General features: G+C 40.9%; 1 protein-coding gene across 10 annotated transcripts in view; it reads right to left on the reverse strand.

Annotated features, from left to right (window-relative positions):
• EBF1 (EBF transcription factor 1) overlaps positions 1–27,213 on the reverse strand; it is a gene marked incomplete at both ends in the record, with an annotated part of 277,955 nt that overhangs the window by 42,086 nt on the left and 208,656 nt on the right. For all 10 annotated transcript variants that reach the window (XM_084268482.1, XM_084268481.1, XM_084268480.1 and 7 more), the window contains one exon: positions 22,782–22,908. In XM_084268482.1, the coding sequence (XP_084124608.1) occupies positions 22,782–22,908 (127 nt within the window). The remainder of the gene's footprint in view (positions 1–22,781; positions 22,909–27,213) is intronic.

The following is a 27,213-nucleotide window of genomic DNA, read 5'->3' on the forward strand; positions in this document are numbered from 1 at the left end:
TACATGTCAAAAATACCATGAACATGGTCTGCAGGTAAAAACAGCCCTTCCTGCCTTTCCTCTTCTCCCTGATATATCATCATAGATCACTTACAATTACATACAGTCTCTAAATCTCGACAAACATAAGATGAGGGCAAGAAACTCCAGCCTCTGATGCAGTCTGCACTTTTGGAGAAGGTGGCTGTGCCTCTCCAGGTGCCTGGTCACTAAGACACAGTCAGCTGCTGGCTCAGCTTAGTTATAACAGTTAATGAGACATAGTGATGCCACCTACTCCTTATGGAAGTTGCAATACAAAGGGAAGTCCCAAAGCATCATCCCTGCAAACATCCTTCCCATTTGTCAGCAATGTCAGTGCAAAAACTGGTGTGAAATATTTATGTTTTCCTTTCTTCTTCTGAACGTGCTTATTAGTCTTTTAGGCCCAGCATAAAGTCATTGTAAATTCGGTTTGTTGCAGATTCTTAACCAGCATAAAGCAAAACTGCTCTGTCAACTCCAGGCTGATACTGCTGGGAAACTTTCCTGGCTGGAGCTTAGTTTATGTTTTGCATATGCACACGGAATAACCAAGCCTCCACCTCTAGTTGGATACATTAGTCTTTCTCCGATGTTCTGCTCAGATTGTAAATCTTACAGAAAGAATATGGTAAACATAATCTCAATTACATTTTTAATTGTATTTTTAAATAGGCAAGCCACAAGCAAAGCAATAAACTTCAAGGAGAGTATAAAGTAAAATCCACCTTTGCATGCAGCTCTGCTTTACATTCAAGCCCCCTGAGCCTGTCTGCAAGAGAGCCTGTACAGGCATCGATTTCTCCCTCTCACCTGGTAAGTTTTTTTTCTGCTAGAAGAGTAGTTGAAAATTTGTGCTGCATTTTAGGGTTATCTCATGCAACACAGGCAGAATTCTGATATGCCTTCTTCATTAAGTGCTCATAATCCCAGAAATGAAAGTAACTCATTTCTTCCCAGGGTGCCTGTTAACTGAGAAACCCATCTTAATTGAATGCACAGATCAGTTAACCATCTTCAGATTCGCAAACCATTAGTGCCCCATTTGCACAGCAGCTCTGCTGGCAGGTCTCCTCCCACCACCGCGCTGAGAGGGGATCTGAGATTCAGGAAGGAGGGGAGGTGCTGGAGGCGATGAGCAAGCACCGTCAAGGGCTTGTGCTCCTGACAAAATGAGTGCTCTGGGGCCAAACAGGCCTTTGCTAAATTGTCAGCGCTAGATCACCTTGCAAGTCAATTACTGAGAAATCAACAAATACTGCAGCTCTGCCCCCAAATCCGAGTTAAGTAGCCCCCAAACACGCCTACAGAGAGATCACTGCTCTGGAATCTGGAGCCTCACAGGCACAAGAGTAGAGGACGTAAAAATAATTGCCTATATCACTCCCTTTGCATCTTGCATCTCTCCCACCATCATCACAATTTACCATCTAGGATATACTTGGCAAGCCAGTGAAGATCAGTATGGAAATTAAAATACCCCAGGTGCAGCCATTCACCTATAATGCTGACACGTCCAAAAGAAAGTGTAAAAGGCAAGGAAATGAAGAACCAGACTGAAACTCGGTGTCCTGTTGTGAAAAACTTCCAATGCTTCATTTACAGAGGGAGCAAACCAGCCTTTGATCCTTCGGTGGGCACTGCTGAGTTTGGGACAGAGCAAAACATCTCTACTGGGCAGTGGCACTCCAAGTCAGTAACTGCATCCCTGCACTCATCCACACTCATCTGCAAACTAATGACATTCTGACACAGCTGAAAGTTTTTTGCACTCAAACTGGGCTCACTAAAATTTGCCATTTTCCTTTTAATAAGACATAGAAAAATATTTTAAGTGTTACTGGGTTAATTTTTCTGAAATCAGAAATACTATAATTTCCCTAATTCAAGACAGAGGCAGAACAGATTAAAGACAGAAGATATAAAGGTACCATGGATAACCAGAAAAGATCACACAGGTTTCTAGTAATGCATTTTTGTTGGTTTATTTTCTAATTTTCTAGGTATGACTGGAAGCCTATAGGAAAATTAAGATCCCAGCCCCGAAGTTACCCAGAAATACCTTCAGAGTAGCAAGGTGCTGCCTGCTGTCTCTTGTACAAAACAAATACGTTCCCTCTATCCAATTACAAACAAAACTGAAACCCCACTATGATGGGGATTACATTATTCCATACAAATTTGTTTCTAGTGGATTTTGTGAGAACTGTTGTCATTATAAAAAATTGCCACCAAAATATGTGTGTATTGTATTAATATGCCTCAAAGTTCAATACCGACACAAACAGTATCATCAGGTGATAAAAACAAAGATGCTGCAAGTGTGACATGAAAAGAGAGTATTCAAATGTTAAAATCTAATTTAGCAATTTGCAAATTGCCAGTCTAAAAGGAGGAATTTACCATTGATCTTGCTGGAAGCGGCACACTTATCAGTAACTGATTTGTAGCTTTCCAGGCAGTAAGCAATATATATAAATATACTTCTGGGTCCATCAGCAGTATGCAAGAATGCGCTTAAACAGACAAACTCACTAAGGCCCTGAGTGAGCAAAGTATTAAGCACCTGGCTGCCAGAGTTAATTAGTCTGCGCAGAGCAATGCACTGATGCTCCCGCTCCAAGGCAGCTCCATCACAAGTGGCCTGGGGCAGCTCTGCTTGCTGCTCTCCTGTGCTGTCTATATGTAACTCAAGGGTGAAGCTTCGTTCTCCCCCATGACCCCCATGCATGCCAAGTCCATCATCTTGGTATCTCACCACTTGCTGTAAGGACACCTCAGCTCATTAAAGAGGGCACAGGGACAGACTGGAAGGAACAGCCTCCTCCACCAACTTCCCCAATGCACACTTGTAGGAGGAGCTACTCCTCTTTTGGTCTGTAATGCATTTGGGTACTGTGCAGAGCCAGCACAAGGGCTGGCAGGAACCGGCTCATGCAGGGGAGAATTTGCAAAAACATTCAGTGTCTTGGGCTTCAGAGAAAACAGCTTTGGCTTTGCACTGCAAAGTTGGTGCTGATGCCTAGCAGCCCTTGTATGTTGCTGCTCTGGCAGCATCTATAGATACAGAGCCCGGGGACAGCCGGGGGGTATGGGTCCCACCTGACACATCTCTCAAGGAAGGAGATTCCCACCAGTGGAGTTCATTCACTTTGTTGGCATTGATCTTTACATCCTGTGCAGTCTCTTCCCTAACTGACCGGAAGATACATATTCAGTGGCAAAGGTAATTATCCAAAAATAAATCTAATTTGTAGCTCACTGAGTAAAAAATGGACACTGACAAGGGTCTGTGTCATATTAAACACTAATGTCCTTGCATAATTGATTGGCTCAAAAACTGTGCCATTTTTTCATCTTTACTTAACAAAAACCTAACAATTTTATCTTAATGCAGTCATATAAAAACATTCTGTGAATGTATGTGTGTGTGTAAACCGTTGTGTGGCTTAAAATGTGTTATCTGCATCTCCTAGCACATCATTTTGAATCTACTGTAAATTGCATGTACAGAGGCTCAAAAAAGGGAGAGCCCCTCTGGCCTGTAGCAAGAGGTGGGCTGCTGCTGGTGCAAATAAGCCCTAGCCCATCATAGCCAGAGCTGGGAAAGACACAGCAAGGATATTTAAAGCTAGGACTTACAAACTGGTAGATGCTTTCTCCAAATAGCAAAGGGAAATGGAATATCACTTTTTCCTTAGAAACTTTTTGCACAACAAAAAGAAAACAGGCAAAAAAACCACCACGTGATTCTCTCCCCCTACTCAAGACAACCCAGACCCATCATTCCCCTTTTTCCCCTTTCCTTCTGCAAGCTGGCCCCACCAGCAGCAGGACAGACAAGTGTCCTTCAAAAACTACTGTTCCAGTAGTTTGTAATAGCTATAAAATGAAACATGTACTGTGACACTTATAGCAGAAACTAAACATATCATCTATGGGCTTGAAAATTAGAAAAAGTTACTCTTTTTTTTTTTTCCTCAACATTCAGCTATTCAGAAATTAAATTATTGGAAAGGGAAAAGTGGGACTAACCCAACTCTGCTTTAAAGCTTGCTATACTGGGAAATACTGTATTACTCTACAGGCAGCATTCCTCTTACTTCATCTAATTGTGTATGATGGACACTGACCCACCGAAGTTTGGTCTAAGTATCAGATGGCAGATTCCAGTTTCAAGTTCTCTTGGAAAAATACTCAGGGTTGATTTTTATTACATTTAACTGCTAAGCATGCAAATCATTATTTATTATTGGCTGGGCTCTTCAATCCCACTGGACTAAAGAACACAATACATGATTTGTTCAAAAATTTTTATAGGCATTAAAAGCTCTGTATTTCGATCAAATTATGGTTGTTGAGCCCATAAGTTTCAGGGTATTTCCCCAGCAGCAAAGATGTATTTTCAATGGCAAGAGTGAAGTAACCCTCCTTGTTGGCTACCCATGCAGTGTTTTTTGCCTTAGCATCAGAGCTCTTTGCATGTTCCGTGGCATCATATATTCCCTGTAATTTATAGTATTCCTGCATTATATTTCCATTTAAGAGTTAGGAAACAAACAGCCACAAGTAGTTACCTATGCCTACTTAAAAATCCCAGCAGACACCTAAATGAACATTCAGGATTCTAAATATAATTAAATTCTGACTGTAAGTAAGAAAGTTAAAATCACACAAGAATCCTGAGACAAAAAAAAAGGGGGGGGGAGGGGGGTGAGAGGGTTTCTGCAATTGGATGACAAGCTACTTCTCACCAGTACTCTGCATCCTCAGTGTGTGGTAGGTGGTCATTAGCAACACAGGGAATTATCGAGATCTTGCTATCATTCAAGTTTGAGCTTAGTAAATATTTGAACAATCACAAGGGACCAGATACAAAATTCATTACTCTGTGCTGTTACGGGCAAAAGAGTCACCAGTTGACTCTGCACAGAAAAGGAAACGTGAGTCAAAGATTACCTCCTATTCCAAAACAAATGAAGTTTTCTAACTTCTCCTTAAGGCACTAATAAGTACAAATTAGTAGCTGTTCAACAGTGTATTACTGCCTTCAAATAGAATTCATTCAAAATATGAATGACATTTAGTGACTATCATTAATTTCCTACAGGAACTACAAAGGAAGGATTAGCATTTTTCAACCTGTGGTTGCAACCTTCCAGGGCTCCATCAGTCCTGCAACTGTTTCTTAGTCTATGAAAGAGAATTAAGAGAGATCCAAGTCTGTTGTCAACAGGCTTGAAGTCACTCCAAAATTCATTGTTCAGGGGTTTGCATTTGTACAGAAAAATACTTAGGTGTCCACAACCCCGAAATATGTTGAATAGATGGTTTGTTGGCACAAGCTCTCCTCCCACTGGAAGATTTGCTACACACGTTGAAGCACCAGCTTGGAAGACTGTGGATATTTTCTGCTGAATGGGGCCCTTGGAGAGGAAATATTTGATTTACTGCAGAGTTCTCATTTCCCTGAATTGCAAATAAAGTGTAATTTGATTAAATGTAAATGAATCCTACAATACTTTTGGTGGCTTGTCTGAAACAATTGATTGTAATGGGCATCCATCATTTGGCTTGATTTTAATTCAGAGACAAAAAAGGCAAAATGAGAAAACTAAAGCAAGTGCCACTAACATTCTAGAGCTGGAGCAGTCGAGATTTCTGGCACTGGACTGTCATTTCCATTGTTCTCAGAGAGCAAGCAATGCAGTGGAGGGGAAATGCAACAGCAAAAGAAAAAGAATAATGTGAAACACATACATAGAAATAGATCTAGAGGAAAATCAAGCTTTTTCACAATGAATTCTGCTAAATCAGCTTAAATAGCACAAATTGTTAGATTTATTTTAACACTGATATTCTAAAACAAATGAGTAAGGAAGATAAATATTGTTCTGTGTTTAACAGGGGAAAAAAAGCTTTGTTTTTAAAGATCACCCAATTCCTTTTTTCACCAAGCTAATTTCCAAGTGCATAATACTGGTTTCAGCAGTTCTTGTGGTCTAAAACAATAAAAGAGAAGTGAAATTTTTGATGGTGACACAAGCTTGATAAACTTTTGGTGTCACTTTCTTTAAATGTGGAACTACTTCAACCACAGAGATAATTATAGATGACCAGATTGTAACTGCTTTATTGCCCCTTTTTCCTCATAAATTTTGATTTTGAAAAGTTAAGTGAAAAATGTGGTTTCAATTTCCTACAAATTGCACACAATTTGGTTTTAACAAGAAAATAGAAAGAGATGGTATGTTCTTTGGAGTGAATTATGGAGAGGAGTTTGTTTCTTTGTCTTTCAGCATCACCAGAATAAAAAGGTACAAAATGCAAAAAAAATGGCTTGAAAAAAAAATAGAAAAAAAACCCCAGAAACTGCACAAACCACTAAGAAAAGAACCAAGTTATTCTTTATGTAAATAAGCTCTGAGCAATTTAACAAGGTAATACCATTTCTCCAGCCTTTTCCCCCTCTGTTTTACCAGACAAGAGCTTAAAAGAAATCAAGCTGCATACACTTGTTACAGGAAACGTTCTAATAAGAAAACGCTGTGTACATAACCATCTTGCTCTCTCAGAAGGCACCAGCAATTGTCAAAGTGCTGTACAAAGCAGCCCTAGTCAGACCATATTAAAAAGGTCTGGATAAATACTTACATGGAACTAACAAAACAAGAGTAGAAATGAAAGCCAACAGAAGACAGAGCCAATATTGATTCTGCCCAAGAGGTATGTGGGACTCCAATCAGTGTGTGGCTCTACCTGCTGTACACATACCCATAATTACAACGCACATATTAGGATCTTAAATCATATTAAAGGCTACCCAGCTTTCCTTCAGCAACAGTAGTCCAACAGAGATTCTAGAGGAGATGGAAAATGCCCCATAGTAGATAACAACAGCTAAAAGCTTAAGAGCAGATCCTGTCAGTGCTGTCAGAAGAGGAGTGAGTGAGCTCAGCTTGGGACATACAGGGAGACGACCCAAGTCCAACCAAGCCTTTTGGTCAGCATCACCATGAAATGGGATGGTGGAGATAAAAAATACAAGACGGAAAGTCCACTAAATGTTTGGTGCTGTGGAGTCAAAAGTTCCTGTAAGGTATCACAACTGGAATAATCCCATGAAGCTTTACAAAGACTGACAGTTAAATTCCTAACTTAATAGAGCACTGAAGTAACCTGAAGAGTTTCCTTTGCTTTCACCAAGGTATTTAGCTGCTTCTAAATAAGTATATTCTTGAAATATAAAGGATACCAATTGTTTGGTTTTAACCAAAATAATACTGAAAATTAACAAGTAGTGTCTGCAAACATGGAGCATTTATCAATTTTCTTTAAAATGCTTAAAAGTGCACAGAGCTTCTGAAAAGTAGTAGCAAATAAACAAGAGAGACCCATTTTTAATGAATCCTGGCACAAAGAAATTTTCATTATGAGAGCGTGAGTGAAAAAATCAATTTTCCCTGAAAAAAAGAATTAATCTGGCACTGTAAGTAGCAGTTGGAAAAAAAAAAACAACAAACCTTCCATAAAAATTCAAATTACCAAATTTGTGAAATCTGGAGGGATAAAAGTTATTAGGGAATTACTGCACAAATTTGAGAAAATAACTGTGATGAATTTCATGCAGCTTTAGACTTTATTACACAAATCCCTAGGAATTTTTTTTTTTTTTTGCAAGAAAACTTTCATTGGCCAATAACTGAAAGTCTCAAACTGTTTTCTAAAAAAACACATGTGTGAACTGACGAAACTGCTCTAACTGCTCCACTGCCACCCCGTGCCATACTCATTTCCTGTGTTAGCCATGGTGCACACTATTTTTTCTCCATCCTATGACTGTAATCACCAAAGACAGAAAAATCCCTGCAAACATTGCCAGTGCTTAAAAGGATGCTACACCACAAAACCTTGACCCACAAGAAAATAATTCTTTCAGCGACTGGAAAGACATGGTCCTACCTCTTCTCAGAGGCAAGAGCATACCTTCAGATTGCAATTGTCCCTTCCTGGCTGTAGATGCAAAGAGTGCAAGAGAAGAGGGTTTTCTTCACCCCACGTGTCCCTGCAGAGTCGGAACACACACCTCACTCATTTATCATTATGCCGTCTCAACCTGCCAGCTTGACAAGGATTTTTCCCCTGGGGTTTCTAAACTAGAAATGTTATTTGGGTTACAAAAACAATTCCACGTTTTCTGCTTCCTGAGCCGGAGTAGACCTGCAAGATGCAAATGAAAGGAATCGTAAACCTCCCAGGGTTGTGGCCACGGTGTGCTCCTCAGCCCTCCTTGCCTAGGGAAACACTACGACGGAGGAAGAGCTCGTGCCTGAGAAATCAGTGCATGGTGAGATGCTATGACCATCACAACCTGTGCTCACCTCAGCATCGACAGTTCCTGCAGTCTTACTGCAGGACCTTGCAGCTTGTGGAAAGCAATTTCCTTTGGCCTCTGAGTCGGCCATAGATTATTCTCCTCCTTTCATTTTTCATCCCTTCCCCCATTTCTTGATCAGAAGTGTCTGTTTCACTCTCCCCTCCCCACTGTATGGATAAAAGGGGTGAGAGGAAAAACTTAGCCAGCCCAACAATGCTGAGGATCCAATGTAAATCCTGCTGATCAATGTTAGCTGAAATTTCCAGGAGGCCTGATCTGTCCAGAGCTAGCTCATCTGGTCTGGCTCATATTTCTAGATAACGATCATGGGGGACGCACTAAGTTTGCAGGTACATATAAAGCAGCTTCCTCACAGATCAGGGTGCATGTTTGCCTTCACAAGTGCTAAAATGCTGCCCTGTTACAGGAGTTCACTATTTTTTACCTTGCACTGGGTTTTAATTTTATTCTTCTTTTTACATAGGTAAATCTTATCCACACTCATTGTAAAATTTTTGCTGCTCAATTATTTATGCCAAACAATCAAGTGTGGTACCTTTGCAGATGTCAGCAGATAAACAGAAATGCAATGTTGCATGATGGAGTTTAATGCTGTGGAAATGTCGGGGCGCTTATTTTAAAATTCCACTGACCTTTGCTGTCCTTTTTTTCAATGTTTGCTTGTTGCCACAGTAAGGCAACACTGCAGTTAAGATTAGGAATTTTTATACGTGGATCCTGAAAGTCAATATTTAAGGAAAGCATGTTTTCTCAATTACACCTTTGCTGATTACGTGCTATCAAACGAGACAGCAGAGGTACCATTTATCGAAAACACGGGCAATATGTGTGAGACAGCGATGAAGGCAAGAGCAAAAACAACTCAAGGAAAGCCCAGCTACAGGACTCTCATAAGGGGAGCACATCGTCTGTGTGTTGTTACAGCAGGATACTGTGACATTAAGATATTACAGGCTCGTGGTTGTTTTGGGGGTTCCTCTCGTTCCCTGCTGGCAGTGCAGGCTCTCCGGGACCGGTGTAACAAGGCAGCAGTGTCTGTGAAATAATGAGCAGGGGAATGCAGTGCTCCATTGCAATGTTACGTGCGATGTTGCACACTAAAGCACCAGATCAATACTTCCAGCAGCAAGCCGTTCAATACCCCTGAATTATTGCTTCATTTTTCTTCTTATTATAGATGAGTTGTGTTATTATTTTCCCCAAATCGATATTTTACAACCTTTTTTATCCGTTTCTCCATAAATTTTGTGATTACTTTAAACTGGGAATTCCGGTACACTAAATAAGATGCAGTATCTGAGAAGTAGTGAATGTACCAACATGATTTTTTACTCAAGACACTGCTTAAAGGCAGATCCTAATCAATAGCTAAGTAGGGAAATTTTTACGTGAGAAAGTTGGAAGCCGCACTCCGCAGTGTCTGTGAATCAAAATTCCCATTCCTCGAAAATATTAGCTGCAAAAGAAGACTATTTTAGGAGGATGGGGAAAGAGAGGTCTGATGGGCACTTTGCGTGGGAAATTTAATTCCAAACAAATATGCTTTTTACTTCCCCTCAGCTAAAGGGCGACCATAATTCACTGAAATTGTTTCTTACAAAGCAGATAATCCTGTGCACCTTAGAGTGATTTAATTAGCTTCCGTAGCTGTCTCCTGCTAAGTGTTTAAAGCATCTGCAAATCAAATCATGTTAACTCATCTGCTGCACCACTTTCTTTGTTCTATGCATAGGACCTTCCTAATAGCATTAATAGAAGCATGAGTTTCCCTGGAGAGGGGAGTAGCAAAGTGAGTTAATTACATAGTTATTGTAAAATTGTGTACATTATTCCACAGAACATGCAGGGTAAATATTAAGGTGCTGCACAGGAAGCAATGATGATTTTGGGTGATCCCAGGGACTGCAATGTTGTCATTCGGAAGGATAATGCAGATTTCCACTGAAGTCAGAGGAATTCTGCCCAATTCCTTCCTGTAGTCTGCCTGGCCTGGCTGCTCACTGGCTGCAGTGCAGGATCCTGGCTATTCCCTACACATCAGCTACAATTTCTATCCTCAAGTTTAACGCAGAATTACAAGATAGAACAGTAGGAGGTACAGCAATCTCCATTCAACATTATATAACACTACAAATTTTAAAAGAAAAAAAGAAATCCCTGGGAATTTCTGCTATAAATTGTACAGATTTCTGCTCACATCCATTTGGTCTAATTAGGCATAGCATTGCGGGCCCCTCAAAGAGCATCCAGCAGCTTCTGAGGCATCAGTGCTACAGCAGAGCAAATAATTCATAACGAACCATTCCCTCTCAGTAACTGAGAGGTATTTTTCTCCACTTTCTCCAAAGAGATATATTTCTCCAATTAACTTGTTAGCAGAAAGTATTTGACAAATACTTTTTCTAATTAACCTTATCCTTATAGGTAGGTCATTAAAGAGTGGATTGTTACAAATTTTTGGTTTAAATGCTCCATTTTGGAAAGGGCATCACCTCACCTGTGTGTTTACTGGTCTTGAGTAATTTTCATTAACAACTAACAATAAATCTTACATCCTTTTGTTCAGGTATAACATACATACTATGGACAGTTCACTTTCCATAGCACACTCCTGAGTTTTTCTTCAAATGGTCTGTCTCAGCTAACTCACATGTTCAAACATTCACAGGGAGTGAAACACTACAGGGAAACTGGAGGAAATTCATTGCCAAAAAACAAATGAATATTCATGGTCCACAGAAATACCCTTATTTCCCAGCTCTCATCAGCATGAACATCTGTGAAAAAAAGTCTAATGGGGGAAATTGGAGAGGGGAGGGGGTCATTTCAATCCCTCCCCTTAGGCCCCAATTTAAAGAAGGTTCATTTGTCTTTTTAACAGAACTTGTAAGTGATGCAAGGATGAACAGTTTTGGTGAAGAAACAACGTGCAGACTGGCCTTGTCTCTGGGAAATTTGAATTAAACTGTTCATTCCAGAGAGAAAGATCCTTAGTGCGGGTTCTTGTTCCCATCCCTGACCTGCCAGTCCAGTGCGGTGCCCTGAGAGCCCCTCTATCAATAAGCCGAGCTGACAAGAATACACAGAGAAACTACAATCTAAAGCAAAAAGGAGAGGGGATGTTTCACTGTCTTCCTTTGAAATAAATAACATGCAGATTGCAATGCAAGTTTTAAGGGAACCAAAAGTACCTCAAAATTAAAAACCTATAGAGAAAATATTGTTTTTCAGTATGCTGGACACTTGAAAACCTATTTTGAGGAGCAACAATGTCATGACTATTTCTAGTAGCTGTGCATAACATGCTTGTGAACTTTGGGGAGAATTTTTTTGGAGTGGTGAAACTAGTCAGGGATCTACATTTGGAAAAAATATTTCCCTTGCCGAAGTGACCTTTCAACATGAATTCATGGCTACTTCTGGCAGAAAATCTTGCTTTTCAGTTTTACAAATACAAGCTTGCTGCTAGTACTGTCTGAGCACATAAACTACACATTTTTATTTGAAGAGTTGCAGTCTTCAAAGTATCCCACTTAGAGTTAGGGATTGGATATAAGTTAGGAGGGAAAAATCCAAAACAAAAAGGGGACAATAAGTACATGTATTTCAGGAGCTTTCATGGCATTGTAATACGTGGGACAGTAGTTAATTTCCTACCCAGCACCTTGCACATGGGGTCACTGAGGGTGTAATGATTCTCACCCAGCTTCAGTCATCCACATGCATATTTGAGCACTTTTTTAGGGACCGTCTGCAGACAGAGGACAGAGAAGAGTTTCCTGATGAAGATTTATCCGATTCTAAAATGATGTCTGAGACGGTCCAGGGGGTATCTTGCTTGCCCCAGAACTCCAAAGGGAGGGTCATTAGGGTTCACTAGATTCTTATCCCTTACGTAGACAATGTAAAAGAGGACCTTGTGATGTTGAAAAGGGATAAAACTCACACAGGAAGATGCTGATAGCAAGTTTCACGATTATTCATACGAAATCTCAGGTTTTGCTCTCTAATTTTCAGATTTAAAATGGAGGGTTTGGCACCACTTTCTGTTTTAACAAACTTATTTTTGCTAGATGACTGTTACAACATCTTAATCTCCATGTGCATTTTCTGTCCCGTGGGGACTTAAAAAATACCATTCTTAGTTGATCGTGCAGAGCTTCTCTGGCCAGTTTTTGTGTCGATTTTTTTTTTTTAATTAACCCTCTCTCTGCTGGGAATGGGGTTTCCTCTTGTTAACCACCAAGGCTGACACCTGGTACTATGCAAGAGCAGTTCAGGTCTGTAACTCTTCATGCAAAGAGGTTAACCACAATTTATGCCAACAGGAAGAAGATGAAAAAGTCACATTTTGGAAGGGAGAGGAGAGAAATTAAAGACGACACTGAAAGATGAAGCAACATTGGGTACAGTCATGCAAACTGTGCACAACTGTAGGTCTACAAATGTAACTGTCCAAATCCAAGCTCTCTATTGCAGTACTGAAGGGATGGTTTGCACTTATCTCCCCTTCACTGTCTGGTACTTGGTAGCCTGAGTTCAGGCTGGGCAGGAAAGAAGATCATCCAGACTAGTTGATATGCTGCCAAACCACAGTATAATTTACATCATGCTAACGTCTCTGTGCGTAACATACTAAATAACTTCTGTCCTACCTTGTGGAATAAAGGATCTGCATATGCTTGACTTAGCAGAATTAAGTAACGATGGTTTTATACTTCTGTAATTAACTGCAGAGCTCACAACAGACCAACAGCAAGAACCAATGGCAAAACACCTTTCAGTGAAGGCTATATAGTTATACACAAACCTCAAATAATCAGGCTGGAGATTTTATTATTGAGACTGAGGTTTGGGCAGGGGATGGGGGGGAGGTTGGAGGGGAAAAAAAAAAAAGCAGTAGGGACAATAGTATCAATGCCACAATGTTCTTCCTTAGCAATATCAGCAATTGGTTGAGGATAGAGATCTGCCAGAACCTCCTAGGGAAGTTTGTTGAGACTGTTGAAACCTGTGTGCAGATTGAATCAAGGAAATTCTACCTTCTCTAAGACATTAGTGAGCCATTATCATGAAACAAACATGGACTATTGCCAAATGCCTCAGATCATTTAAAACACCATGGTTACAATCCCCATCCTTTCTGGTTGTCTTTCGCTCTGTTGGCTCCTGCAGTGCCAGCAACACAGCATCTCTCCAGCTTACAAGGGCATGTTTCCACTGCACATTGCAATGTGCAACATACAGAAATACTCACACTGACTTTAAATAAAATAGCAATGGACATGGCAGACCTGTACCAGGAGTAACTCTGCAGTGTTTTGGGTAAACCTGAGAAGCTTCCAAGATTGAGCCTAGCCATACTAGGACTAAACTGTTTCCAGCATCTCTATCCTGACACCACGGTGGATCACATCACTTACACACTTGATAACTTTATAACTAAGCAGAAGAGCCTGTGTGAGTTCTTGGAAGATAGCAGAAAAGTACAAAGAACTCCACACTCCATGCAATAAATTGCTCTTGCATCCACTGAGATGAAAGGCTGCAAGAACAAGATTTTCCTTTTATATATATTAACAAAAAAAGCCTGAGTCTGTAGACATGGGCTATATTGGGACACACGTACTCCACAGTCATTGCTGTCAGTGAGCTTTAACCAGGCCAGATAAGCATTACTGGCTGCGTAGAGATACTAGTACAAGCTCAAAGCAAGTGGGGCTGCCCAAGTCCTGCCTCCAGGGAACGATGGCTGCACACCACACTGCTGGCCTGAGCCAGCTGCACAGCGTTCACTTGTGTAACAAAATGCCTGAGCAAAACGAACCCTCACTAACAAGCACCTCAAAGGATTAAGCACATCTTAAGGAGGCTATTTTGCAGGTAGTGCTGTGCAAGAGCGTGCCTCAGGCGGCTGTGCACTAAATTCATGCTCTGCCTTCCTTGCCAGAGCCAGCGTGCTGTGCGCGGGCACCTCTGACAGCCTAGCCCACAGCTTGGCCATCTTTCAACAACACACAGTAAATCCTGCACACGGTTCCAGGCAGAAATCAAAACCCGCTGCACCCCATGAGAAGCACAGGAAGGATGAGTTAGGTACATGTATGCCCGCAAGGCAGCCAGAATTCCCAGCTATGACATATTTCAGTGGCAACAAGTAGCTGAGAAGTCAGCCGGCTTTCTGGACCAGTAAAAAGATAATACCTTGTCCCTCTTCTCAGGATACGGGATCGAAACACATTAAGGTAAGTAGTACAGCCACTGCTGCCACTATAAACTGTCCATTTCTGTGGCATTCATCTAATCTGAATACTCATACATTACAAAAGAAGACAGCAAAGCCCCCTGTAGAAACGGAGTGCAATTCAGGCTTTTTAGAAATTCATCTCAGCTCTCTGTTTTATTGGCCATTTTTTTAAAAGAGGGAATAATATCTTATCAACTGACATGAGCTAAAAGGAGAATAAAAAAAGATTAACAATTTCAGTCTGGAATAAGAGAGTTTTGAAGCAAGGGCATGAAAATTTAAAGGTTTTGGGGTGGGGATAAAGAAAAGAATTTACAAGGCTTATTTTGTGAACCCCGAGAGTTAATTTATCATGGGGCAAGTCTGGAACTTGAAAAGTAAAAAATGGTTTATTGGCTTTGAAGGTCAGATAACTGTGTTATATCATATTCAATAGGTTAAGGTTCCAAGAGGCTACAGGGTTGCATGACAATTGCAGGAATCCGTATAAAGTCTAGTTTATACCTTTATTGTTAATAGCTTTCTAATCCTTTACCACAAATTTATAGTTTAGAAATGGCAACACATCTTAAAGATTAAAGGTATGTGACAAACAGTTCATGTCCTTTAATAATCAAATCACACAGCTTAGATTGGGGGCTTATCAGGCTTTTCCCTACCCTATGGTTTCATAGGTAGAGAATACTTTATATCCCTATTACATGAATGATGAATGGGACCATTGGTTATGGGCTGTTATTTGCTTGGCTGTAGTCAATATGTTTTCTTTGGACAGGGACTTCGGTGATTTATTTCTCTTTTGGCCTTGTCACTTATTAACTCAGGGCAGACAGAAACAGCCAAGGTTGTGAATAAGGACTAGTGCCCATTTAGACTTCTAATATCAGAGAAAATATTCTTTTTAATGATCCAGCTACCCTTTGCTGCGTAGACTTTGATTGCACTTCCCTCTAACTAGAAAATAAAGGTCATATTTCTTGGAAAGTGTATACATAAAATATGCAAAATAATATGTTTCCTTCACAGCCAGCTTTATTCTGACGGTTCCTGTAATTGCTTTCATTTTGCAGCTGTCCGACAGGTACACTGCACACTTTTAGTGATTGTTTTCCACAGTGTGTTATGGTGCTGCCAGTGCTTAAGAAATACCAAAGATATGAGGGTTCTGTGTTCCTATTAGCATACAAAAGGGATTTTCCAGTCTACCTCCACCACCTCCTGTCTGGTAACACCCTTTGCCCTGCAGTCAATTAGGATTCTTCCCAGATTTCTCTCCTGAATTTCTGCAAACCAAAGCAGCAACCCTAATAATCCTAATATTCAACCCTGATAACTGTCTGTACTTCACTGCACTGGGCACGTCCAAACAAACTTCAAGACAAACACTTCCAGAACAACATTCACCCCAAAACAAGACGCCAAACAACAACATTAAAGTTATTTCACCTGGAAAAGCTTGTTCCAAAGCACTTGTGACCTTTATTATCATTATTTTTCCTAAAAATTTCCAGACAGGCCAAGCAGACCAGATGTTAACACGGACTCACCAGAGCAGCTAAGTTAATGGACTAGAACTTGGAAATGGCCAGGTTCAAGCTTAAGCTCAGAGATTTCCTGAGAGCGACTTTCCTTTTCAACAGCAGGTAACACCCAAAATCACATCAGTGATGCAGGTGCTTGAAGGGAGAGGCTATGCCAATCCCTCCCTTGTTTTCCCATCAGTGCTTTACGTGCAAGCCTCCACAATCCAAGCAGTGGTACCATGAGGACTCAGTTCTTCAGCGACTATAGCAAATTCCTGTGGCAGCAGAAAGCTGAGTCTGGCTTAACTTCTTCAGCCCAATGCACCATCCCAAACACAGGTTCATCTCTGAGCTCCACACACCTCTGATGCCTTCGTTGTCCCCACAACAAGGTCCAGTTGGGAACAAATAGTTGGCACAATGAGATGAAAGGGCAACCCAGTGAACTCTGCATTAGGACCTTTCTTAGAGAGCTGTTGTGTGGGGTTTTTTGCTTGTTTCCAGCAACATTAGTTAAATTCACCAGTAAAAGTCTACAATTACAAAGGATTTAATTTAATTCTTACTTTCTTGATTGTGCTATAGTTAGAATTTACCATCTCCCCTTTCTCCTCTGAAGAGTCTCTCTGAGATCAGGAGCCGACTTTATGTTAAGCGTCCAAAGCACAGGGTGACCTGCAGCACAGAGCTCTCCAGCTTTTAAGAACAGACACCAGCTCTTATTTTAAGCTTTCTACATTTCTTTGTATTGAGGGATTTTGTTCTGTTCTTCTGTAGCACTCAGTGACTATTTAACTTCAAGACATCTGATACTTTTTATTCTGCCATGCTATTAATATTTACTAGTGAAAGGCAGATAAAAACTGCTGTTAAAAACAAATGGCATTCATTTGCTAGCTACCAGATCTCATAGCTGGTCACTCTTCTGGAGAAGTGATGTGCTCTATATTTCATTTCAGATTAATGATTGTCATATCTTTGAGGGTGAAGAATTTTATAAACACATCAGGATAAAACCCAGGACAGCATCAGAGATGCTGTCTTTTTAATGTTATTTTTATTGTTCTGTTGATGGTGGCCTTCTCTCCTCATTTATACTAATCCGCTATTTAAGTGCTCATGATTTAATAATAAACACACATGAATGAGGCATTGTAAAACTAATGAGGTTGTGTATTACTGATCTTGAGAATAACTGCCAGTAGGTTTTAACATTTCTCAGAAACCAACAGATACGCAGCCATAGCCAAGGTTAGCTGGCGTAAGGGTCAAACTCTAGCCCACAGGGATCAAGAAAGGCTCCAGTGGGGCTCCAGGAACCTCTTGACAGCCAGTCTGTCTCTTATCACCACTTCTTTTTTATTATTTTTAAAAAGATTTTCAAGCCTACAAACTCCAGAACTCTCCATTCAGAGAGCTGATCGCTTCATTGATCATGTATCTTTTGAACTTTGCAGAGTTATTGGTGCCTTCTTGAAAGCAGAACATTTTCCTAGCAAAACAATCACTGAAGTTTACCAGACTGGAAACTTTCTGGACTGGATATCCCATTTTAGAGTGGCTGTAATTCTGACCAGACCTGTGTATGTGCCTTAAACCTCTGCTTTAGGACTACAGACTGAAATTTTAAATGGGGATGTGTAGTTTTTGGTTTCATACTCTCGGAGGTATTTGACTTAGAAACGAAGAGAATGATTCTCAGATGACTAATCCTACACATCTGTTAATTAAACCATTTTAAGACTAAAAAGCTAAAAATGAAGGCATCTAAACCTGAGACTTTTGAAAATGTCACTCAAATTATCTATGATGGACAAGGCTCTTCCTGTTTGTACACAGACTCGAATGTTTTCAGAAGTAAATACAGGGTGAAATGAGGATGGAGCGGGGATTTTTCCACATGAGGCTATTTCTTCCTTGTAGCAACAAGCAGAGCAGAAGTTCTCTGAGAAGCCCCATGACATTTCAGAGAAAGAAGCAGTTTCCCAGAAATCTTGCCCATATCCTGACCTTCATGGTGTTAGCATTTCTACATCACTCAGTGCACAATGGTGCAAAAGCGTCATGCAAACACTGGTGAGTATCAGCACTGCTCCACTCTGACCTACTCGACCTTTGGCACCAGTATCCTGGAGGATCAGCACTCAGCATCTGGGTGATTCACACTGCACAGCAAGCCCTCTGTGCCCACCCCGATATTGCATCCACCCATTCCTGGGGGCAGCACCTCTAGAGACAGGCCATGTCCCAGATAACAAGCCCCAAATGCACAGTGGGGGACTGACCTGTTTCCGGAGGTACCCTGTCAGCACATAAACAGTTTACCCTGCAGCCTCCCTGCAAGACTAATGCAGATGAAAATGATCCCTAAATTGTAACCTGCATCCAACCATGTAACCAGTTTTAAAAAACAACAACAAAAAAAGGACAGAGTTTGGGGGAGTGCTCAGTCAGGAACCTGCACTAACCCCAGGCTGTATACATAACCTCTGGCACACAGCTATATACTTCTGGCCCATATGTGGTCCTTTGCTCTAGTTTGGGAACAAAAGCACAAAACCCAAAACTGAGCAGGTGGTAGAAGACACAGCATAATGCATTTTTATGGACCTTCCATATGTCCTTTCCAATATGCAGCGAGATAAATTCTCCTTTCATTTACGTTCATGCAATCCCACTCAGATCTCGTGGCTTAGCCACAGCAAAATTCATCTGTGAAAATCATGCTGTACACAATGCAGCTATTTTATTTTTTTTTTTTAAATTAAAACAACACATAAATAATCTCAAAGGCCTGTCCAGGTGCCACAGATTTGTGCCAATTCTAATCCCTTATTTAATTCAGCCATATATGCCCTGAGTCACCTTGGCAAACTACCTACAGATTTGTATCCCTAATGGCTTCTTCCTCTAAGTTTCTCCAGACCTAAAATAATGGTAGTGATACATATCTGACTCCTAAGTCGTGACACGAAGCTCAATTCGTTCAGTGCTCTTCAACACCAGAAGAGACTTACAGATGAAGGATGACACAGGGAAATACTGACCAGTATGTTTGGTATTTCTGTGTGCAATATGGATTTTTAATATTATTCCAAAATGAATACACATGCAAGAGGTGTTCAGACTTCTGTATTTCTAACAATGTTCTCTCAGGAATGTCAAAGCTTCAAATCTAAGAAATAATTGCTCTGTAAGTGCATGCTAATGGTTTGCTTTGCAGATGGAAAATAAAAAACTTATGTTTTCTTGTAAGCACAGGGTTGACACTGGTTTATTTCTTTCAAAAATATTTAACAAAAGCCAGGATTTCTCTGTGTATATGTGACCTTGATTCCTAGATGGCACATGGACTACTTAGAGATCATGTTACTAAGTTATTTGCAGTTAAAGGGGGGGAAAAAAAAAGGCTAAAATTAATGGGTCACTGGGTATTTTCTTCTGAGAACTTAAGTACTTAACAGTAAGAAAAAAAACAGTTTACAGCCAGGTGGCTTGAGGGGATATTTTGTTGAACACTGATTAAAAATAATTTCTTCTAAATGAGACCTGACCACAAAATGGGACCATTAACGAGCAGGGACATTCTCACCAGAAAGGAAACTACCCTTGATCAACTCCTGCACTGCCCACAAACCCCAGGTCTTTTTCTCTCTCACACACACTCTTTTCTTTTCTTTTTTTCTTTTTTTGTCTTTTCCCTTTTTCTCCTCTCCCCGTTTCTTGTTCTTAATAGCAGGGTAAATAAGCAGCAAGTGATGCTGAAATGTTTTCGGCCAAAAACAGAGGCCAAACTCCTCTGAGAAAACATTTGGCCTCTGTGGTTTTGTAATATGTTCCAGAACACTGAGTTCACTGAAGAACATTGTGAAAAACTCCCATCGGCTGGAGTGATGCTGGGGAATGTTACTGTATCCCAACTTCCAATTGGTCCATTTCCTGCAGGCCTTGTTAAAAAAAGGGGGGGGAAAAAAAAAAAAGGAAAAAAAATAGTGCTATGTGGGAGTTAAAACAAGTTCTCATGGGAAAAATGAATGGCAAGAAATTCTAGCTTTAAAAGAAACAGCTAATCTGCTAGTTTGATTGTTCTTCAAAACTTACAATGAACCAATAATCCTAATTAAAAACACTTGGCCTAGTTCTCTAAAGCATCATAGCTTTTTCTATGCTTCGTTTGTACACACCATAGACTATTAGTTTTTTTCTAGTGCTCACTAACAAAGTGCTGACTTTGTTGGGATGGCTGAGCTAATTTCATGAACTCAGTGTGAAACCTTAGCTAAACAAAATTGTGGTAATTTTCCTTAATTTGTAAAAGTGATTGGAGTGCAAACAAAATTTTCCTCTTGGGTCAATCCTATAATTTTCAATTAACTAAAACTAATCGGCAGGCGTGTACTGAACCTGCATTTTGTTTAAAGGGCTGGAAGGCACTTCTGAAGGTCAGGATGCATTAATTGTTTTTATTTTAGTTTCATTTAGTCCTTTTTAAAAAGCCACATTTAAGTTCATGCTGCCTGTAAGAGGAAAATGCAAATTGCACGAGGTACAATTTCAGTCACAATAGCTTTTCTGTAGCTACCGTAACTCCGTAAGAGCTGCAGAAGACAGTTGTCCATGCATTGGATTGCCTTTGATGTTGCCTTTCTTGGTTAGTATTTCATAACTTTAATTTTTGGAATGAAAAATAACGTGGTTTAGGCACTAACTTGAAAACACATATATATATGGAAACACTCTCCCTACTGGGACACCTTATTTCCACATTGAGCCATCTGCACAGACAGGCTAAATTGCCACCCTCCTTTTTACTGCAAAAGCTAATTAATGGTGATCTGAAAAGCAGAACTGAAATGGGTACAAGGTATTTTTACATTTAAATCACAAAACAAAGTCCCCCAAAATTTCTTTACAAAATCAAGGAGGTGAAGTTTTCCTCCTTTTTTCCTTATTCTGCACACATCCTTGTCATTTCACTCGCCCAGGACACAGCCACCCACTGGCTCAACACCAAGCAGGCCAACACAACTTCTCGTGAGTAAGAAAGTGAGAACAGAAGGTGTTCGTGGTCAAACTGTCCAGAGCTCAAGCTGACACTTTCACGTGGTACAACACTGGCAATCTGCCCACACTGGAAATTTAACCCTTTGCTTTTTCTTTTGTTCCAACACATTCAAACCCCAAATAACTTTTTGATATGGTGTGTTATTGTCCAACATCTGATTGTCCCCACACTGTTGAAATAGCAATACTCATGATAAATACACATCCCTGCTGCTCAGCCACCAAGATGATACAGGAACACTTTAAGCCCCAGTTTAAAGAAGCCTAGTGCATAATCCTACCTGGGGGAGAGGGTATTTGAAAAAAAATGACAACAAAACTTTACACAAGACACCTTTGTTCAACTTGCTCAGTGTTAAGAAAAATCAAATGAGGGCTTTGCTACCCAGCTGGAGCACAGAAGTCTCCCCTGCGTGTGCATTTCCAGATGGAGTAACATGTGTGCCCAGTGTAACTGGGAATGCCTCATAGCCACAAGTATATGATGGGACAAGGGAAAATGGCCTTCAGCTGAAGGAGGGGAGATATAGCTTAGATATTAGGAAGAAACTCTTCCCTGTGAGGGGGGGGAGGTCCTGGCACAGGATGCCCAGAGAACCTGTAGCTGCCCTGGATGCCTGGCAGTGTTCAGGGCCGGGTTGGATGGAGCTTTGGGCACTCTGGGCTCGTGGAGGGTCCCTCCTGGCAGAGGAGGTGGAGACAGATGATCTTTAAGGTCCCTTCCAACCCAAACCACTCTGAGACTCTATGATTCATTCTATGATAAGAATACAAGCTCACCAAAACCTGGATCAAGCCATTAATTCTTGTACCATGCATACCTTCCAAAGAATCCATAATGCATATTAATTATAAAAAGTTAGGCTGCTTGATTTATCTCCCAAACCACTCTTATCACTACTGAGAGTAGTTTAACATGGACAGCAGCTGCAATGTCTTGGTGTGCTTTTTTGTAAATAATTCTTCAGGCCAATCCAACTTAGTGGTCTTGGTGTGGTGTGCCCCCCAAAACACACTGGAAATCACTGTCTGCAGCACTGGCTGGGGTGAAAGATACTTGGCCTCTCTGGAAGTCAGAGACAAGTGTGTTATTGGTGACATGGGCAAGCAAACAGGCTGCTGCTTTGCATGCTTGCAAATCTTGCAGGACAACATGAGATGGAGATACTTAACAAGACACTTCTTGGAAGTTTGTGATTGCACTAGTATGTCTAGCTCTTTATTCCTGCAATCTTCCCCTGTTTAAGTATCAGAGTATCTGTTTCTCTCCTCCCTCCCCCCTCCCGGGTAAAGAGATGTCCCATTGTGAGGACAAACAAGCAAATAAAAATCCCACACTGGTACATTTACGGATTCATCTCCATAGCCATCCATTTCTGAAATCCCACCTTAAATTGGTGCCTTCAATGATGTGCTCAGCCAAAATCCTACAGTACAGCTTTTAATGATGAAAGCAGAAGGTCTAGCAACTGTGCTATATTGCCTGCCCTACTTCTCCACATTATATCAAGCATTAAAATATCCTTACCTGTGTAAATGAATCTTCCAGGCGTTCCCTTGCAAAACTGCTTAGACTTGTAGGACAATGTGACTTCTACAACCCCTGGGATATGTCGGGGAGGTGTCTGTACGCGGATGGCATGAGGAGTAATCAGCTGGAGGAAAACATTGAGAAGGAAGAAGAAAGGAAAAAAAAAAAAGCACTGTTAGATGCTGAACAGTTCTTTAATAACACTTTCCTCTCAGATCACAGTAAACAAGCTTTGAAACATGTAATTAGCCTGTCAATGTTTGAATACAATCTTGATGTAACCCACACAAAAGCCAGTGACTACAATATTTACAAGCATTCTCCTCCTCAGCCATAACAACATTATTTCTGTTTTCATACATGGCAGGCACTCGCTTCCTAGTGCAAGCATTAGCCCTGGCTTAATGCAATAACTTTAGCTTGCAGCAGCAGGATGCCTATGCTTGGTCAGGTGAACACTGGGGTCAGGAGAGCGTCCAACAAATCTGATTGATAAATGACACACGGTTACACGTGTGAACACGGCACAGCGCAAGCCCAGCTGAGATTCACCGCACAGCCCGAGCCCGGGAGGGTTTTTAAGAGCCCCGGTGCCCAGCAGATACCTGCACACAGCAAGAGCACCATGTGCTGCTGGCTTTTCTGTTCATTCTGTGGAGGTTTGACTGATTGCTGCAGAAGTGCAAAGTCTGACTTCTGAAGGGGGCTGGATCTTTCTCAAATGATGAGAGTGCTCAACAGAGGTATACCCAAATATAACCATCTAACCATCGCTTCCAGACTGCCTTCCCTGCATGGACTGACACATATCTGGGGGGGCTCTTGCAGTTGTGGATTTAGACAGAAACACAGACAAGCAACATTCTTGCGCTGGGGATGGGCATCCTGATCCTCTTAACATGAAAGGCTGGGGTGGATCCGTGCTACACTTTCCAGGCTCTAGACAATTTTTATTCTTGCAGGATTCTGGACTAGATTTCAAACATAGTCCCTGAAATGAATACTAGAGCCATCCAGTTCACTAAATTCTGGTGGATAAACTCAAACCTCTGCTGCACTCAGCAACTACACATTGTCTTCCCCACCACTGTAATAGCCTCTTCTCACTCATTATGCTCCTCCAGACATGAATAGCAAGAAGAGGTACATAGAAAAGGTGACACGAATGTGTCCAGCAACCAAGACATAGCTCTGGCACACAGATAATCCTTCTCTAACCAACTGTGGCACATTAACACACTTCTAGAGAGACAAACAAGACCACGACCAAATCCAGCCTTGACAGTGAGCAAAGCCTGTGCAAACTGCTGTGTGCTGTTGGTTGAATCATGTCCTGGAATATGGAATATACTGCAATAGATTTATATATTTTTAAATAAAAAGATACATGTATTATAATTTTTACTAGGAACCAAATATTTCAAAATCCTAGTAAGGTCCTACAAAAAAGAAATAAAATCAGACTTTTAACTAGTTCTTTGTTTAGAGCGCGGGAGTGCTTTTTTAGCACAGGAGGGAAACGTACATCTGAGAGCCATCTGTGTTACTGAGGGAGATGGCATACACAGTGGGAAATCTCTGTATTGAAAATAAGAATATTAATATTAAATCAAGTTGAAGATTAAAACTGAAACTACCAGCATCAAATGTCCCAGAAGTTATTCAGATCCAGAGAAGTCATATGCCATTTTGGAAATGATCATGTAGGAATTGATTCCCTCTTGTTTGTGAGCTCCAAAGAACACGTTTTCAGGCTCTGCACTGAAATTGTGTGTTTTAGAAATTTAATTATTTTAAAAGAAACCTGCCTTTTCCTCTAAATTACTCACTCTATAAATTGGGAAAAAAACCCAAACCACCACCAAAACCAAACCAGACCCAAACCCAAAACCCAAACTCCCAAGGATTGCTTTTACTTAAATGGAGTTGTCCTATGGTTGGGCTGACCAAAGTCTAAAAAGGTCTGGGCCAATTCTCTGCAGGCCCTCAGTAGGCAACAGAGGCAGAAAGCACTGTCAAACAGCAATTGATTTCCAGGGCTTTAGACACCTCTCGCATTGGGATGAGCTGCTCTCTGGAAGCATGTACCTTTCTCCAACGAACCGAGATGACAAGTTTAGACTTGATGCTTAAGTGTATGCCAAACATAGCTAGATAAATCCCATCCTCAAGTGGTTCTAGTTAGCCGGGTGAACTGGCAAGATGAGAAAAGTTTCATGACATTTTTTGGGGGAAAATATTTGTAAAAATAGCCAAGGATTTTAATAGTAAAGGTTAAGATGCTAGTCTTACTACATCAGTGTGTGCCTTGCACCCCTCACCCCCTTTCTGGCATGATCTATACAGGCAGCTTACAGTTGTATCTTTGAATTTCCCAGCATTTACTGGTCTGTCACCACTTTAATGTTCTTTAAACATAATTTGTGGCATTTTCCAATACTCATCTTCCCTGGTTCCCAAGAAATGTCTGACCTATTTATGGTCCATTGTTACAGAGAGCTGGGGAGAGTTAAGCAAGTTTCCTGGTTTGTTCTCCACAAACAGTTTGGTTTTCCTTTGTGCTCTGAAGTAAATAAGTTTAACTGTGTTTAAAACCACAAATATACAATAATGTTGCCCACACATTCCCAAAGGATGAACATTATGTCTGAAGTCCTATGGTTTAGGATGTGGAGGATGTATTTTACTCCTCTCTATTCTAGAGCTAAAGCTTGGGAGGTACACCAGGAGAACACATGGGTGTTTTCCTTTTTCTCCTTTGCATCTGCCACTGACCACTGTCAGCAAAACAGTGCTGAGCTAGAAGAACCTTTGTTCTGGTCAGCCTTCTGGTCTCACACACACAGAAAGGCACTGGCTAACTTACTTACATACCAGTAGTCCCCTATATCACTGCCCTATCAACACATTGTCTTTAAGGGACAAATAATGTCCCTTTGCTCTGAAACCCACCTTTGGGCTGACACTCTGATTCCCCAGTGCTGACAGGATCTGCACTATGGACTGGGACCAGCTCTGCAAATTTTCCTGACACCATTTTGCAATCTCAGTGACCCAATGGGTGCTGCACAGGTTTGGGTACTCCAGGCCCACCCATGGCAAGAGCTATTCTCTCCCTGACATCAGTAACTCCAGGATTATGGGGTGTTTTCCTGTCTACACTATCAACCTGGGGCCTGTCCTTGGGAACCCACTCCACTTTTTCCTAGCATGTTTTCTCCTCACACACTGACATAGCCTGTATTTTCTTCAAGGCACAGTCTGTCTCATATTTGCACATAAAACATCAGCAAGAGGTGAGCTGTTGCATCAAGGCGTGTTAACAGTGAAAACATTGTTTCTGGAAGTCTCTGAGCCCCAAACAGCTGGAGACTAGTAGAATGTTCTGGGGATGCATTGCAACCTGCTCACTCTGTTGTTTTATAGGCATCTGTCATTGCCCACCACCAAACACAAGTTACTGAGTTAGATGAACCTCCATGTGTCACCTACTATAGCCATTTACACGTTCTAACCTCAGGTGGGAACTCTTGGTGCATTAACAGACATCTTGGCAACGACTTGCCAAGAACTAAGAATTTGTAAGTAGGCATTACACACATTACTGATCACATTTTTTAAATGTAAACCCTGAGCAGGTCATTAACCTGTGACATGGGCATGATCCCCCATCCCTCAGACAAAATCCTAGATCCAGCTTCCTCTTCCAATCCAGCAGATGGCCAATTGGGGTCTGGGGTTGGACATAAAAGTAGTAACTGGACCCTTTCTACTAAGGGATTTTCAAGTGATTAATCCTGACACTTGGCAACTGCATTAGCTGTTTGATATGAAGTCTTACATGTCAGTTGGGACATACTGTGGATTGCACTAAAACCTGAGTTAGAGATCTTCAGAATGGAGGGAGGTGCACGTCCTTCAAAATCCAAAGCACATTTGGTTTGAGTGTGTACAACAAGCCTCTTTCTGTGGTTTGCTAATATATTCTAGACATACTTGTGTGATACAGCATCATTTCACACTCTCCAGAGTGCCAGGTTACTTTCTTTTTTTAAAAGTGACATTTTATAGGGAGATGTCATTAATCTGAGTCACTAGTTTATTTTTGCATGCTTGAGCTCTGGTTTGTGGTTAGGGAAATGGTGACAATCAGTCATAAATTTAACTTGGATGCTGTGTGAAGAGGACCATTAGGACAGGAATGAAGAAAAATACCACCAACTGAAGGTAATGACAGCTTTCAGTGAGAACAGGACCTTTAAGGTACCTATATTTTTAAAAATGACCAATGACTTTGCATGCCTCAGCTCTGGGCATCGAGATGCTACTTAATAAGCCCTAGTTTTCAAAAAGAGGGTGCCTACTCATTTTTTAAAAATGAGTCAGACCTCCAAAATAAGCAGTCAAAAACAGAGGCTTCCAAAATCAA

Source organism: Gallinula chloropus, assembly GCF_964237585.1.
Source record: "Gallinula chloropus genome assembly, chromosome: 10".
In the NCBI taxonomy this organism is placed as follows: domain Eukaryota; kingdom Metazoa; phylum Chordata; class Aves; order Gruiformes; family Rallidae; genus Gallinula; species Gallinula chloropus.